Below are 15825 nucleotides of genomic sequence, written 5' to 3' on the forward strand. Positions count from 1 at the left end.
AAGGAACCTGTTGTGCTCTCTGTAGCAGAGACTCAGACAGTGATACCATCATCACACACAGCATGCTTACAAAGTTACACATTTACACCTCTCTGGCTGTTTGCCTGCTACATCCCTTTAAATCCACAATGATTTCCTCCATACTTCTGCAGGAACAGAGCTGACACTTAATCTGTCAGCATCAATATTCGCTGCGTAAGACCCAAACCAGATGAAGATGTCATTACAGGGATCAGGAGCAGGTTTAGGTAGGTGCTTCCTCCAGGGTGCCATTTTTCTCTGAGGACAACAGCGGCTACATTGTGCCAAAAGCCTGACTTGTGTCGTTGTTGGGAGATTCCTCAGCATTCCTGAAAGCACTGTCGCTGTGACTGGAAGCTCTGTTTCAGCACCCCTGAAGCTTCAACAAACCCAGTGGGAGGGTCACTTGCACAGCTTCTCAAATTCCACAGGTTTTCAGAGATCCTGAATGAGGGATGAAAGACCGCTGAGGACGAGGATAGGTGAATGCTGCTGCCAACATGCCCCAACAGTCCTGACAGCTGCCATCTGAATGAACACACGCTGGTCCAAACCTTGATCTGTCATAGCTTTTGGCAATAATTATAATTTGAAAACAGTCATGCTGGAGACAAGACTTATCTTGTTTGGGTGTAGCTCAAGGCGACGAATAAAAGCGCCAAATGCCCAAGCTAATGAATAACAGCAACACTTATGATCACTAAAAGTGTCATAAAGAGGAGGCTAGCATCACACAGTTGATTCATGGATTTAATGCTGGAATATTTTTGAGATATAAGACCAATGACAAAAAAATGTTGCAGTGGTTAAGACTTAATTTAAACAACATGGCAATGTTGTGCCTCAGATTCATACTTTCTTAACACAAACCTCAGTTTTCCTGCAGTCTTGACTTTGCAAGGCCAGAGAATTTCTTAGATGTAACAAAACTCCATGATTGAACTTGGCTCAATAATGCTGACTGCCACATATTTTCTTTGTAAAATAAGCACCTGAAGCCTCGTTACAATTGGAGTGTTTAATGAAAAGTCTGCATTGCAAACGCCCCAGGAATGAACTTAAGTTCAGACTGAAAAGTTGGTTTTGGCAATCTCAAACACTAAGATTAAAGCCCTAATGAGGAGGTCTCCACTGGATATGAAACAGAAAATTAATTTCTTTGACAATATGTCAAACAATAGCAGATGAATCCATGATCGACAATATTCTGTCAGTATATTCCATCAGGTATTTCTAGTACGTTTTAATACACTACTGCAGGGAAGGTGTCAGATGAGGCCATGAACCATACTTTCCATTGGTGATGCATTTGGCTGTCAAAAAAGAACAGCTTACTTATTACATTAATGCTCAGAAGTTTGAGATCACTTGGAAAATGTCTTGTTGTCCATGAAAACACTCATGAAATTAATCAGAATAGAAAATGTTCAAGGTATTCTAGCTGTCAGTTTAATCTGATGAGACTTCTCTCCATGCTTTCCAGAGCATCTCCCAAAGATGGATTGACTTGATAGACTCTTCCTCCGTACCATCAGGACAAGATGCTCCCACAATAGTTTAAAAGGGTTCAGATTCAGAGACTGTGCTGGTCACTTTAATACAGACTGTTCTGGCTGACTGTTTGCTCCTTAAATACTGCTGACACTTACTGGAGGTGGGTTTAGGATCATTTTCTTGCTGTAGGATAAAATTGGCTCCAATCAAGTGTTGTCGACAGGGTGTCACATGGCATTGCAAAACCTTGTGACTACTTTCTTTCACACTGCCTTCACCATGCTTGACTGATGGTATTCAGCACTGTTTTTGTATCATTTCATTTCATCCGTATCTCACAAATGTTAGAGCCAGATGGCGCTGCTCTTTGGAGGGAGCAGTTCCTAGATAATTCTTGCAATGAATGGCCTTCGTTTCTGAGTCCAACATGGACTGACAGGTCTCTGACAAGAGTTCTTTATTTCTGGATTTTTTTTTTGTGCCTGTAAACTTCTAACAACCAAACACTAAAAATTAACCCACAGAATGCCAGGCTATTTATGTGCTCCTTTGTCAGTATGAAAGTTTTCAGTTGTGTTATAATCAGGGCTTGACATTAACACCGGCCAAATGCTGGTGGATTTCGGCAGTGGCTGGTAACACCACCGCTCCCACTGGCCACTTTGGCGGGTTGAATTTTATCTCAAACATGGAGCAGAGAGCCAAGCAAAAGATGACTCTGACTATGAAAGCTCTGAGGAAATTTAATCTACCTCTCTTCATTGTCATTTTCATGAAAAAAGAAATGATTTTCTGATTACAATCGTTAATAAATATTTAAGCAGACAGTGCCTCTTGCTGAGTTTTTATCTGTTCAATTAATCCCCTTTTCCATTTTATTATAAGCAATAACAAACTACTATTTTAATTACTATGTCTTAATAGACTGCATATTTTCATATGAAAGGAGCACAATGTTACACACAACTTTATCAGAGCTGAATACCTGATTAAGGACCTGTGGATTTTAACATTGATGTAGTCTTGTTTTGAGTGTGCATAGGGGTCATTTACATTTAAAGAGGTTGTAAATCTTTTTGAAGTAAACTTTAGCATGTCATCATCGGCTTTAATCATATTGAACATAATTATCCAACAACAAATTGTGGATACCACTAGCCACAGTGGCTGGTGAGCAAAAAAGTTAATGTCAAGCCCTGGTTATAATAATCAATTAGCCTTTTAAAAAGAATAACTTGGAGAAGCAGCATCTCAAGGAGAATGACGCAGAGGACCAACAGTTGCTAATGATAGGCCTCTGTGCAAAAATGTGAATTATTCTCTAGAAAATCAGTGGATTACGTATTAACTGTTTGTGAAATTGATTTAAACTGTTTTTGAATCGCATTAAACTGTACTACCCTTTGGAAAGCAAAGACATTTGCCAGTGATTCCAATCTTTTAAGCAGCAATGCTGGATATAGCCTACTGTTTTGTCCACAGGAGGATGTAAAATTTGACTCAAACCTCAACGTATCACCACTAAATTCTAACTGGTTAGTCTGTGTACTTATTGTACAGTTTAAGCTAGCTAGCATGGCAGCTATTCAATTATAGAGTTTAGCTCAATGAGTTTTACCTCTCTGCGTTGATTTGCTGTATGTTTTGTGTTTGTGAAGCACTTTAAAAATAAGCTGAAGTAACTAAAATTGTTTCTTTGTTACTCAAAAGTTTGCTAATTACCTCCGTTTAAGCTAGCTAGCGTGGCAGCTATTCAACTTCAGCGTTTAGCTCAATGAGTTTTATAAAAAGCGTTCATTAGTTTGACGTGAAGACTTGTGTATGTTTGATATAAATAATTTAAAATGAGCTTTATTTGAGCTGCTCTGTCACTGTAGTGGTCAAACACTGGCTGTGTCCTCTCAATAGGCAGACAGTCCCAGGAGGAGGAGGAGGAGGAGGAGGAGGAGACAGGGCGGGACGTTAGGACCGTGAGGCAGCAGCAGGACGCTTCACAGAGAGCAAACACTTCTTTTCACACGGGCAGTTTTTATTTGAGGCTCCCTGTCTGAGCTGAGCGGGGTTCACAAGTGGGACTGACGGTTCCGGACATTCACAGCAACAAAGCATGCGTCTGTTAGGGAGAGGACGACCCACCTGACACCGGAGAGGATGAGGAAAACTGGGGGAATGATCCCGAAGGAGCTGACTGATGGAGAAGAAAACCTGACTGGGATGTAAACGCGGACCGTTGATCTCTGATCTGGAGGTACTGGACTCTAAAGGGTAGGGTGTAGGACTGCAATGGGGTCACCTCTCTCTGACAATTTTTTACTGATGCTTCAAATCATAAAATTTTTTATTAGCTGACAATCTGATCTGTGTTTGAGGGAGTTAGATGTTTCTTCTTCTGTTCACGCTGTTTAGGCTAATTTATGACTCTCATTTTAAACTCAAAGGCAACTTGTGCAACTTTGTTGTCTAACAGATGTTAAGGAAAGCTGAACTCCACTTGACTCTGCTGCATATTTCTGTGAGGCACGATTGGATCACATTAACAAGCTGATCTGAGAGTCTCTCATACCACACACCAACACACTGGGCTGATCTGAATACCTGCCTGTGTTATTTGTGTCGTAGACTTTTCATTCTTCTTTTTAAAGGGCTATAAAATTCCTAAAAATAGTCTGTTGGCTTGTACTGCCTTACACCATCATCTACTAAAGAACTGCAGCAACAAAGTCATGTTATTTTGCACAGAGATGCCTTCTGTGTCATTTTCCAGTGTTTTTCATCAGTGTGAGCCCTGAGGAGGAGGTTTAAGAGCTTAAAGTTGTGTCTTAATGTTTGATGATGTGTTTCATTTAAAGCTAAAGATGGTTTGGCGTTGCTTCTTCACAGCAGGGTCAGCAGAGCTTAATATTTTGAAAGTATGTTTTTTTAAAAGTCTACCCACAAACCCCCTTCTCTCCTCTTCCTCCACTTCAGTTGTTGTGTTGAGTGTTCTCCAAAGCTGTCATGTTTCTGACACATTAACACAGAGAGGGATTTGTTCATTCCCCTGCTTACAGAGAACATCACATATCATCTTTGGGAGAAACCCGGTGCTGTATGGAGCTGCACATAGGTGTGTGGACAGGCCCCACCCTGCCCTTTGTTAATATAACCCTCTGTTCTTCAGCCATGCCTCAACTTGTTTCTTTTCACTTTTCACACACCTGCTCGATTCGTGCCAGGAGTGCCTCAGGGTCCACAGACTTGAGAGGGGATCAAGTATCTCCTTGTGCCTGTTAATCTGCCCTGAAAGCTCTGAACGAACTGAGAAGTAGTTAATGTTTGACGGAAAACAACGTCTTAGCTCTCAGCTTTGGTAAATATGAGACTGCAGGGTTTTTACTGTAAACGTCCAACGTCCTGTTCACACACTCAGTCTGGATTAAAGCAGGGTATCTATCTTTTTGATTGTGTTTTGCACTTTTCATTTTAAAAATGTCTCTTACTTTCAGAAAGTTGACCTTTCCACTGTGTACTTTGAACTCAGCTCTGCTCGTAAGCTCTTTGCTTCCTTTTTAATCAAACATTTTCCAGTCTTTGGACTTCTCCTCGCGTTTTGTTCCAAACCAACTTTAAAGCACTTGTTTGTCTCAACTAGACTGAAATCCTATTTCCCTGGTAATCTATGATGTAAGAACAAGAAGTCCATTGTTGCCTTACAGCACCACATGAAACTCAGCTTTCTAAATACATTTTGCAAGCTGACCTCACCCGAATCAGCATTAGCCCTGATTTACAGTCATTGATCAACAGGGAAAGATTTATGATGGATTTATATGTGTGTGAAAATGTTTCCACTGGTGTTTTCTTGTCGAACTTGTGTAAGAAGTTGTTTTTCTGATTTGGTTGCAGTGTTTCCTGTCACCATGATGGCACCTCGTGAGAGCTCCCTCCTCACTCACCTGCTCCTGCTCATCCAGCTCTTCATCCCCCTCACCCTGTCCTCCCTGCACCCACCTCGCTCTTCTCCTGCTCACGTCCCCATCCTGGTCCCTCACCAGCCGACACCTCTCCTCCGCTCTCGCTTCAGCGCTCAGACTCAGCTGGACTTCAGCACCCACTGCAACTCCAGCTGCTTCCACCGAGGAGAGCAGAAGGAGCAGCTGGAGGAGAAGCTGGCTTTTGAGACGCTGTATGCCGACGGCTCCCGCACTCTCACTACTGTGGATGTGGAGGATGAGGAGGAATTTGACGGTCCCTTAGCTCACCCCCCACCAAGGAGGTTAAAGCTGGGACACAGGCGTGTGCGAAGGCAGATCTACGGAGCAGACGGTCGTTTTAACATCCAAGGTAACAACTTCCTGATGGATTACCCGTTTTCTACGGCTGTTCGAATCTCCACTGGCTGCACTGGAGTTCTTGTGTCCCAGCAGCACGTCCTCACGGCTGCTCACTGTGTGCATGATGGAAAGGATTACGTGAAGGGAGCTAGGAAGCTCAGGGTGGGCTTCTTGATTCCTCCATCCACCAATGGCACTAAAGACAGCGCCGCATCTTCCAAGAAGCCTGTGATCCGCTGGGTGAGGGTGAAACGTACCCGTGTACCAAAAGGTTGGATCCAGGGTCCTCAGGAGGTCAGCATGGACTTTGATTATGCCTTGCTGGAGCTGCGCTGGCCTCACCGGCGTCCTTTCATGCGCATGTCTGTGGCCCCGTCTTCTGATGACCTGGCAGGGAAGAGAATCCACTTCTCTGGTTTTGACAGTGACCGATCTGGAGAGCTAGTGTACAGATTCTGTCCAGTAGAAGAAGAGTCCAGTGATTTGATCTACCAGCACTGTGATGCCCGGCCTGGAGCGAGTGGCTCAGGGGTGTATGGCAGAGTGTGGGACAACAGTTTAGAGCGCTGGGAGAGGAAAGTCATCGGGATTTTCTCCGGACACCAGTGGTTAGAGATTGATGGGGAGAATCGGGATTATAATGTAGCTGTGCGGCTCACTCCTCTGAAGTTTGCTCAGATCTGTTACTGGGTGCATGGGAACCGGCTTGACTGTGTCCACGACTAGGACGGAGGAAGTTTTCAAAAACAAAAAAGCACAATGACTGCAAAGAGCACACACTGATATGTTCACCTTTCATACTTTTATACCCAGTCTTTCATCATTTCTCTCATGTGTAAAACGTTGTTCCTCTAATCTCTGACATCATCACTGTGGCATCTTTTAATGTGCTGAAGTCTGCAGTCAGAGTATCAATTCAGTCAGTGTTTCCACAGTGCTAATAACTGAAGCCACTTTTACAAGAGGGAAAAACACTTTACTTTGTGTGTCTGTCTGTGTCTCTGTGAGTAGCACCAGGTTACTTTCCAGTTGTGGAGTTACATTTTGTTTCAACATGTGTTCCCACTCTCTTTCTGTTTTGGGGGTGAAATGGTTTAAAACTCTCAAAGCTCTTCTAGGATCACTCACTTCATTCAGTTTTTTGGGACGCTCTTGATGCCTTTTTTCCTGTCATGTGCCAGCAGACAGTTTGCTCTTCTTGTGGTGTGGACTTATGAGAGAGTTTTAATTTTATTTTCGACAAATGCCTGATATATTTTAATAAACAGAGATTTATTCTAACACACTGTGAGGAGTCTTGATTTGGTTTCAGAAGTGGTGCTCAGAGTCCCTCTGGTGGTCAAGAGAATTTCTGCAGAGTAAATTAACCTGAACACCAGAGACAATACTGCTCCGGTTTGATATGAACCCAGAGCTGCAGGACTCTATTTACAACTCGTGTTTGCATTAAAATGCAAAATAAAAGAAGAAAATCACATGGTAACTTCTTAGATTTAAATATTTTATTTTATGGTCGCCCATAATCCAGCAATAGTATATTTGATCAAACTGCTTTAAATTTCAATGAGATACAACAGTAATCTTATTTTAGTCAAATTCTTTCAAAGAGCAGACAATAAGTTGATGATGTAGATGTTTTGAAGCTCCTGAGTAGTGGAGCAGATAATTTCTTTTTATGCAGTAAAGTTTGAGCGTCTTTGAAATAAAAGAGTTTAATATGTGCCATCCTGAAGTGTTACAGAGACCAACAGCTCAAGTCTTTGTTTCACAAAATAAGTAGGCGAAGTACACAACAAGTCAGTAGTTTAGTGCTTTTTATTAGAGATAAGGAGACGATACAAAACATCCACCATTCAATAATCAGTCTAAACTCAGACCGCTGGTCCTTCATATACACATCGCTCCCCATCAGACCTTCATAACACCAAAGATTTAAATCAAGAGGATCCTGGTTTTAACAAGTACAAGGAATGTTGTCTGTTACTACATCAAATGCCATATTTTTCTGACCCAGAACTGGAAATAAAAGGAATCACTCAAGTTTTGGAATTTTGCATGTTCAAAAAAAGAATAAAGAACGATGGAATAACAAAACAAAAAAGAAAAAAAAATGTATATCTAACCGTGTTCCCCCGAGCAGGTTTGATACACCTTGTGCAATCAATAGGGAATTAGTTCATACTACACCTAGTCTCAACTACACACACTTACAAAACTAAGTTTGTAGAAGTTTGGCAAAAAAATGTAGTTGGAACAAATATTTTTGTCAAATTCAGTGGTTGGAAACTTAAGTTTCATGCCTGTCCCTTTCTCTGCACTCAGTCAAATGGAACTCAAAGAGAACAGAACTCTGTCCTTAAACATGAACAATACGTGTTTAAGTTTATATTCATCATCCTTCCTCAGTTGTATCTCAATAATTTTTTCTTGTTTTGTTCATTTTTTTGTTTCGTGAACTGGAATGACAGTCTGTATTGTGGAATTTTGTTTTTTCTTTTTTGTCTGTCACTTGACCCCAAACCCACCCACAATATCCCACCCAAAGTCCCCAAAATAGTGCTGGTTCTGCTTTTGCCCTGCTCCGAATCACACTGGAATGAACAGCTAAACCCCACAGATGTGTCTGAAAGGTCTCCATTGAGACCAGAGAGGGAGAAAGAGGGGCAAAATTTATACAGGGGCTCCTTCCAGGCTGATTACCGACGAGCCGCCCAGCTTTTCTGCCAGGGTGTGCCGGTCTTTGAGGTCTTCTAGACCGTTCACCTGCCACTCATGCTTGATACCTGGAATTAGGAAAAAAAAAATTAATCTCAAAGTAATTATACAGATAGAAACAAATGTCACAGTTTCATCACTGCAGTGGAAAACATGAGTAAATGGACCATGTTGGGAACTTACTGTTTGACAAATGTATATTGAGCACAATATCATTTTCAAACCCAACCTTACAAAAAGAAATGGTCTTCCAGTGTCAACATTTTTTTGCCTGTTTTGGATTATGTTAAATAAAAAGAAAAACATGGTGGGTGGAAAATGGACAGTTTTATAATCCTTTAGAAAAAAAAAGTTTTTATTATAGGCATTTTCACCTTTATTGAACAGAAAAGAAAGACAGAAAACCAAAGAGGAAATGTGGGGAATTGAGAGTACAGGGAGACATGCTGCAGAGTCAAGACCAGTAGTTGAACCAGTGACTGCTGTGATGAGGACCATATCCTTTATGGATGGGGCACTCAACGGTGCCACATGTCAGGCCACTTTATCTTAGATCAACAGCAAACAACAATCTCCTGCTGCCAGTTCCAGGAGCTCAAGGGTCAACAGGAGCTGGTGATGTATCAGATTTGTATCAGCTGGCAGAAATTTGAGAATATTACTTTAAAATTCTATGATAAAATATAACTGAAAATCTTCAACACAAAAAAAGAACGTATAAAGGCAGACATTTTTAAAAGACCTCAAATGTCTAATGTTTGCATCATGGAAGCAGCAAAATTGACAAGGTCTGTCCAAACACAAACAGGACTTGTAGGTCTGCTGGAATACATATTGATTAATACTCTGAATGCTTCTGTGTGTAAAGGAGCATCTGCATTAGCACTGGATCATGGCTGATATGTACAACTGGACACCTGGGAAAAAGCCCACAAGTCCTGTGTGATGACTCTGCACACACCATCAAGGCCAGAATGCCAGAGCACCTTCACTGACATGTTGTTTAAAGCTCCAGATATGACAGATCAAAGTGTGGTACAAACATGGACAAACATGTTCCCTTGTATGGTGTAGGATGTCTTCTTGGCACAGCTTAAAAAGATTTTTTTTTGGAGGAATACTTGTGTTAAAAACGGCTCATTTTAGAAAAACAAGAAACTGCCATGGAGATGTGTCAGATAAGGAGTATTAGGTTCAAGATGAAAAGCTGTACTGTAACAAAATTTGAAGTACTATTGTTGTCCACAAGGGGGCGGTGGAACCAGCTGCAACTGCTTCTTTCTGTGACCAAGAGCATTTCCACCACCCAAACAAAGGCTGTTTTCTAAACTGCCTACTAAACTCTGAAATCTCAGAAAGAGGTGTTTACTTCTGAAAAATGAATTACAACCCATATAAACCACTGATTTACTTTTTTGAAAACCATACATGGATCATATGGAAGTGTTTTTTCAATCAGCTGTAAGAATAAAAAGTCAAACCCTTCCAGATTTATTTGTAATGAACAATCTAAATTTTGGTGCAAGAGTAAGAACCAAATATGATGATTCTGCTGTGATATGACCAACAAAATAACTAAAATGCCAAGATCCACCCATAGTTTGTTTTGTATGTTCATAATAAAGGCAAAAAAAATCCTTCAGCTGTTGTAGTTTACTACAAAACAACACAACAGTCATATTACATGCAAAAGCAGTAGGCAATATGCAGTGCCAACTACATACTACATTCACATGTAGTATGTAGTAGGTGGTTTGGAAAACAGTCATAGACTTGGTATACCCTGCCTGTGGTTTACCTTCAAATTTTTTCTTGATAGCATCTTTTGAGCTGGCATAGATCATCTTGCTCTTCAGGGGAGCGCTGTCTGGGGCCCTAAGAGGGGGGAAAAATATTTTAGCCAAATTTTTTCTCAATGATAGACCCAAACCCCTAAAGTTTTGGATCTCACCAGAAGATAAAGACCAAATCCTCCTTCTTTGTTTCTTTGGTCTCATAGGTGGCGTCATACAGGGCGTAGCGGCAGTCTTCTGGGGGCAGCATCTTCACAAAGTGCTGGTACGGATCATGGACAGTGGTTCCCAGGTCACCCAGGAGGATCTCTTTGCCCTCATCCAAAACAATGTTCTTGAGGTCCTTGCTCATGCAGAACAGGATGGCCTTCTTCCTCTTCCTTTTCTCATCCTCGTTTGCCTGAGCCTTACGCACCTTCATGTTGTTGAAGACTGCGATAACTTCATCTGTGACTTTCACACCAGAGGCCTGGGGAGAAAAACAATGTGTTCGTTTAGAGCTTAATAAATTTCAGACTTCACTCTGCAGGGGCTATTTCTGCTCTAAGAAGATAACATATTGCTGTAAAGGTGGATGTGTTAGAATGGTCTTGGTTTCTTTAAAGGGAATATTTCAACACATTTCTTTTAAAAGAGAAAGAAGAAAATAATGCATTAAAGGTTGCATCAGTTTATCATTTGTCTACCATTGTGATTCAAATTTCCCATTTTTTAAACTAGGGCAGATTTTCAGTTCAGTGATGTCAAACTAAATATTTCTGGGTGCTGCTCTGCGTATCACACAAATCAATCAACTTGAATATCTCATGAAAGGGAAAATAGAATAGACACTGTGATAAAAGCAGTTTAAATTCACAGTGGTAATAATTCTTAACAACTGAATAGTGGCTCTCATCTTAAAAAATCCTACAGCATCCGTACAGAACACACAGACGACATGAGGCTGAGGTAAGGGCCAAGAGGTCAGCACATGACCGCTGCTTCCACACACTCACACACAAATGAATGTTTGGTGGGAGGACATCTGATAAGGAGGACTGAAACACAAAGGTGCGGCCCTGACATCTGCTGGACGTGTAGGTGTTTGAGGGGAAGGGTTAAGTTGTGTAGTCTGATAATTAGGTTATTGTAAGCACAGCCGGTCCAAATGAAATTAAACTGATTATCTAGTTAGAGCTGCCCTTTTAAGTCTCTTTTTTGGTCAGAAGTAGGGAACCCAAAGGGAAAAACAACATCTCCAGCACTGTCTAAAGTTGACTTTTAGTGTGTAAATACTGTTTGTTCACATCTTGGTGACAGAACATAAACAGAGCTCAAAATCGAATGCTGCGGTGATGCTGTAGAGGGCAAGCAAAACCAAAACCCTACAAAAATGAGTCTTGTGAGTGGTCAGTTCAGCTTCAAAGCCCTGGTAGATGATCTTCTTAATAATATTAAAAGTTATTTGCATTCACAGCCAACCTGAACTGAGCTACCACGAGTGCATCAAGCTTCTGATACCATGGGAAGCTGAGAAAACACTCTGATTCAGAGAAGTCTCCTCTTCTTCCTCCTCGCCAATGTTGTCCAGGCTTTTCTGCTCCAAACTATCCACTGTGGCCTTTCCCCTCAAGTGACGAGCAAACTGACTTGTTCTTGTACAGTGTGTCTGTTGAAATGCATGCGTCTGTCATTATGTGTTAAGTTTCTAAATAAAAAAGGGGGTGTTTGTTTATTCAACCTTTAAAGGTGTTTAGTTGGACACTACCTTGTTTTCAAATTAAGCGATGCTAAAGTGTGTTGGGCTTGAGTTGCCATGTTATACTTTCAGCACTTTAAACCTAATAAAGAAAGATACACATGTAAATACAGCTAGCATTTATAATATTTTAAAATTTGTGACTAATTTGAGATTAATTACAAGTTTGCCATGGACCATTATGATTAATCAAAATAAAGAAACAGCCATCAGACAGCCCTAAATGTAATGGTTACATTGAACAATGAAATCAATATAAATGGCAGAGGAAATGCAAACGTGTGTGGTTGGTGGCATGCAGAAGCAGAAGCTGAGATATAAACACAGCACAGGTCTCACATGACTGAGTTTTACGCTTCACAGAGAAGCTTTGCAGTTTCCGTCTTTCTAATTCGTTGTGATCTCTTTATCTCAGACAGACGCTTCATCTTGGTGTAAAAGTGCTATTTTTACTGTCGCCATGCAAAACAGGACATCCTTGATTTCAAAAACTGCACGAGGTTATAAAACTTTATATCAACTTCCTTCTTTGAGCTAAGGGAGTAGCCATGTATCTCTACCACAAAGGTGACCATGAGGTTAAGGGCGTGGCCAGAAGCAGAGAGTTTCGGTGCAGGGTTCAGTCACAGACAATGAGGCTTCTGTACAGACACAGAATACAAGTCACGTCGCGGAGTCACAGCTGCTCCATAAGCACTCCCAATCAGGTCTTCTGACTCTTGCATAGTCTTCTGACTCTGTTTAAAACATCACTGAAATTTGCAGTCTCAGGACAAGATGGAGGGAAACTGCGATCTCACAGCAGCGGTTCAGTGGAAAAAGAGAGACAACAGTGGGGAGGAAATGACTTGGCAGGAAGACGGAAAAGGAACCTAAGTGCAAAGAAGATCTGTGGCACTGAATGTTTGCTCAGGGTGTGAGTCTGCTCAGGGTATTAAAGTAGTAATCAATGAGTTAATAAAGTTAATCATTCTCTACATACCACCTATCAGTGATATGGAGTCATGGTATAAATGTGTATGTGCTGATGTTAACAAATTTCCAGACTCAGCACAACACATTTGTCTGAGTGTATTATTCCTCAGAGGTCTTGACTATGTCTGGTGTAACGCTACACAAACATGATTTTCACTGGTAAAGCTCATTAAACATTTATACCCGTTTCCACTTCTCCCTTACCCTGCTTTGCTTGGCCTGATTTCAAGGAGTAATAACTTTAAAGGGCATTTCAGGTCAAATGACTCAAACAATGTTAACTGTGAAGACTAGAATTAATTTACACAAAGAAATAGTTAACTGTGCAGGCCTCATACAGGCAGGTCTCAGCCACAGACAGGCAGGTCTCAGCCACAGACAGGCTGATTTCTATTGAACTCTTCCACTGAAAACAGAATGTGTGATGTTGGCAGATTTTTTTTATGTAAGAATGTTAACAATGTTGGTCAAATGATAAAAGACAATTAACATCATACGTCTATTTCAGTAAAATGTATGGTTTGGCAAAAATATAAAGCCTCTTGAAATAAAGGATCGTACACAAATAGAGACCCATGATCTCCATTTTGTGGCATACACACGCCTTGTCATTAGTTTATGGCTATCTTGTATAAAAGAACATAGGTATTCGTTCATTAAACCCTTCTGGTAAAATGTAAGGGCCTGATGGCGTGACGGGCGTGCTGTGTGTATGGAGGGCTTTGTATGGACGAATTAGATGCGCATCTAAAAAGATGCGCAGTATGGGGCTTCTCAGACAGCGGCCCGTTAGCTGTAGCTAGCAGATTCACACAGGGTTACATAATGATGAAAATGCCGTCAAATATCGAAGCATCCTGATGCACACATTGAAAAAAGAAAAAGCAGCTAGACAGCAGCAAATTTATCCAAATTGTAGAACCGTTTTAATTGAGTGGAAAACGAATCGGTCTTTGCACCAAATTCAGGGTGGGGCCATGAATGCAACACACGCACATGTGTGCGTTAGCTTGCTATATAAGGCAAAGCACTGCTCAGCGGAACAGTTTGGTGGACAATTCACACATTTAGTACCACAGAGCAAGTCGATTTTGTACCCTAAAATTTTCCATGTAGCGTCACTGAAGAAGAAAAGTGACCTAGTTTGAACCCTTGAATCAGACAGCGTCATAAATAATGTTAGCAAGGGAGCTGCGTACAGACAAAGAACTAGAAAATCACAGCAAGCTCCATCCATAAAGGGATGTCATTTTCTGCCTCTGCTACGGAACTGCATCAGCCAACAATACCGCTAGCTCGTTAGCCCGGGGCGCTGCTGCACCTGCCAGCGCTGCGCCGTTATTCATCGACGCGAAGGGGAGAAATGACGGAAACATGATGCAGTGAGAACACTGAACAGCGCCATGACAACGCTGTGAGGGTTAACGGACGATCTGCTTCTCAGCTATTTTTTTTGTTGTCGGCGAAACACAAAAAGAAGAACGAAATGGCGCCAGTAAACGGGTACCCTCGGACGTATTTTCACTGTTCTCGATGTGTAGGTCTATGGCTCCCTAATTTCGCTGATTGTAACGAACGTTAAATGCGGCCTGAATGAAAGCATCGTTTGTTGACCAGTCTCTCGGACAGCAGAGCTATTTAGCCTCGGCGCTAACAGGATCTCCTGCGGCACTCAACCGGCTTGCTACGTTTGATGCCATATAGATAAACACCCATAATATTAATACAATATGATCAGAGAATTCTTGATATTACGTTTCAATAAACTCGTCTAAACATCAGGAATACATCGAGGAGAATAAAAACAGCGTTACACCTACCATAGCTGTAGCTCTGAATAGGTCAGCGTCAAGCAGAAATTGAATGGACTGCGATGATGAATTGTCGGTCTCGCTCACACACTTGAAACCACAAGTGAACGCGCACAGGAGCGCGCCTGCGTGAGGAAAGTGCACACGCGCGAGCGCATGTCAACCAACCACAATTGACCTGCTGTTAGAGTTTATGCTTCGTTATTTGTTATAAACCATGTATGCTATCACTTGAACGAGAAAAATAAACCCACTTATCAATAAACCTTAACCAAATGTATGCATTATACTCCAATATAAAAAGGTAGACCAAAAAATAAATATATATACATATTTTTATAAACGTAATTTTATCTCCTAAAATCCTGCGCTTCTCTCTGACAGAATTGTTTTTTCGTATTTTCTTTTTTCTCTTCAATTCCCTAGATATTATAGTGTTATGTTGGTAGCAATTATCTAATTTATTTGACGTTAACGGGCTGCATGCGTGAACTAAACAAACCCAATAAATGACGAGCAGGGAGCATGATGGGAACATGTGTCTGTGATGTTTTCGCAAATCTACAAATCTCTCCTAATGATGGAAATGTTCAGGATTTATTGCTGTGTTAGTGCTTGCAATTACCACAAATATTAAAAAGATTAAAGCAGTGGGTCAGACCACATATTTCATGATGGTATGCAGCTATTCCTTTGTTTATATTGCAACCTCCTTTTAAACGCAATATGAACAGTCTTTGTTATTGCGCTATTACAGTCATGACGAAGCTAGATAGTACTGTATTGTTATTCATCACACTCGTGGCGCACTCTGTTTAATGCTGTTATCCTGATTGTCTCACCTAAATCCCGCATCTAGCCAGGCACAAAGCGGTTTTCAGGATGGAAGGAAATTCTCCGCCATCTCTCTCCTCTCCCCTTGCCTCTCTCTCTCTGTCTCTCTTTCTCTCTCTCTCTCCTCCCCT

The 15825-nt window shown here is 41.3% G+C and overlaps 2 protein-coding genes across 4 annotated transcripts; one reads left to right on the plus strand and one right to left on the minus strand.

Moving 5' to 3' along the window:
• The first annotated feature begins 3471 nt into the window (after positions 1-3471).
• On the plus strand, positions 3472-7109 carry prss23 (serine protease 23). 2 transcript variants are annotated; one of them, XM_074674254.1, is made up of 2 exons: positions 3472-3780; positions 5401-7109. In XM_074674254.1, exon 2 carries the CDS (start codon positions 5415-5417, stop codon positions 6552-6554), a length of 1140 nt encoding a protein of 379 aa, XP_074530355.1. In that variant the 5' UTR covers positions 3472-3780; positions 5401-5414; the 3' UTR covers positions 6555-7109. The 2 variants fall into 2 exon arrangements, with proteins under 2 accessions (XP_074530355.1, XP_074530354.1); XM_074674253.1 differs by having other exon boundaries at positions 3472-3763.
• Positions 7110-7625: 516 nt separating this feature from the next.
• Positions 7626-15726, minus strand: cfl1 (cofilin 1). 2 transcript variants are annotated; one of them, XM_074673539.1, is made up of 4 exons: positions 15703-15726; positions 10495-10805; positions 10342-10418; positions 7626-8611 (listed from the first exon to the last, which is right to left on the minus strand). In XM_074673539.1, the coding sequence occupies exons 2-4, from the start codon at positions 10755-10757 to the stop codon at positions 8499-8501; spliced, it is 453 nt and encodes a 150-aa protein (XP_074529640.1). In that variant the 5' UTR covers positions 10758-10805; positions 15703-15726; the 3' UTR covers positions 7626-8498. The 2 variants fall into 2 exon arrangements, with proteins under 2 accessions (XP_074529640.1, XP_074529639.1); XM_074673538.1 differs by lacking the exon at positions 15703-15726 and adding an exon at positions 14870-15023.
• Positions 15727-15825: the final 99 nt, after the last annotated feature.

The sequence above is a fragment of the Halichoeres trimaculatus genome, unplaced genomic scaffold (assembly GCF_033239565.1).
Source record: "Halichoeres trimaculatus isolate MK-OKI-2021-1 unplaced genomic scaffold, fHalTri1.1 fHalTri1_scaffold_7, whole genome shotgun sequence".
NCBI classification, from domain to species: domain Eukaryota; kingdom Metazoa; phylum Chordata; class Actinopteri; order Labriformes; family Labridae; genus Halichoeres; species Halichoeres trimaculatus.

Excerpts from the sequence above, each read along its gene's own strand:
- prss23 (XM_074674254.1), top strand. The coding sequence starts at position 5,415 with ATGATGGCACCTCGTGAGAGCTCCCTCCTCACTCACCTGCTCCTGCTC.
- cfl1 (XM_074673538.1), bottom strand. Across the intron at positions 10,419-10,494 it reads GATTTGGTCTTTATCTTCTG|GGCCCCAGACAGCGCTCCCC; the intron begins GTGAGATCCAAA and ends CCCCCCTCTTAG. Across the intron at positions 8,612-10,341 it reads TATCAAGAAAAAATTTGAAG|GTATCAAGCATGAGTGGCAG; the intron begins GTAAACCACAGG and ends TCCTAATTCCAG.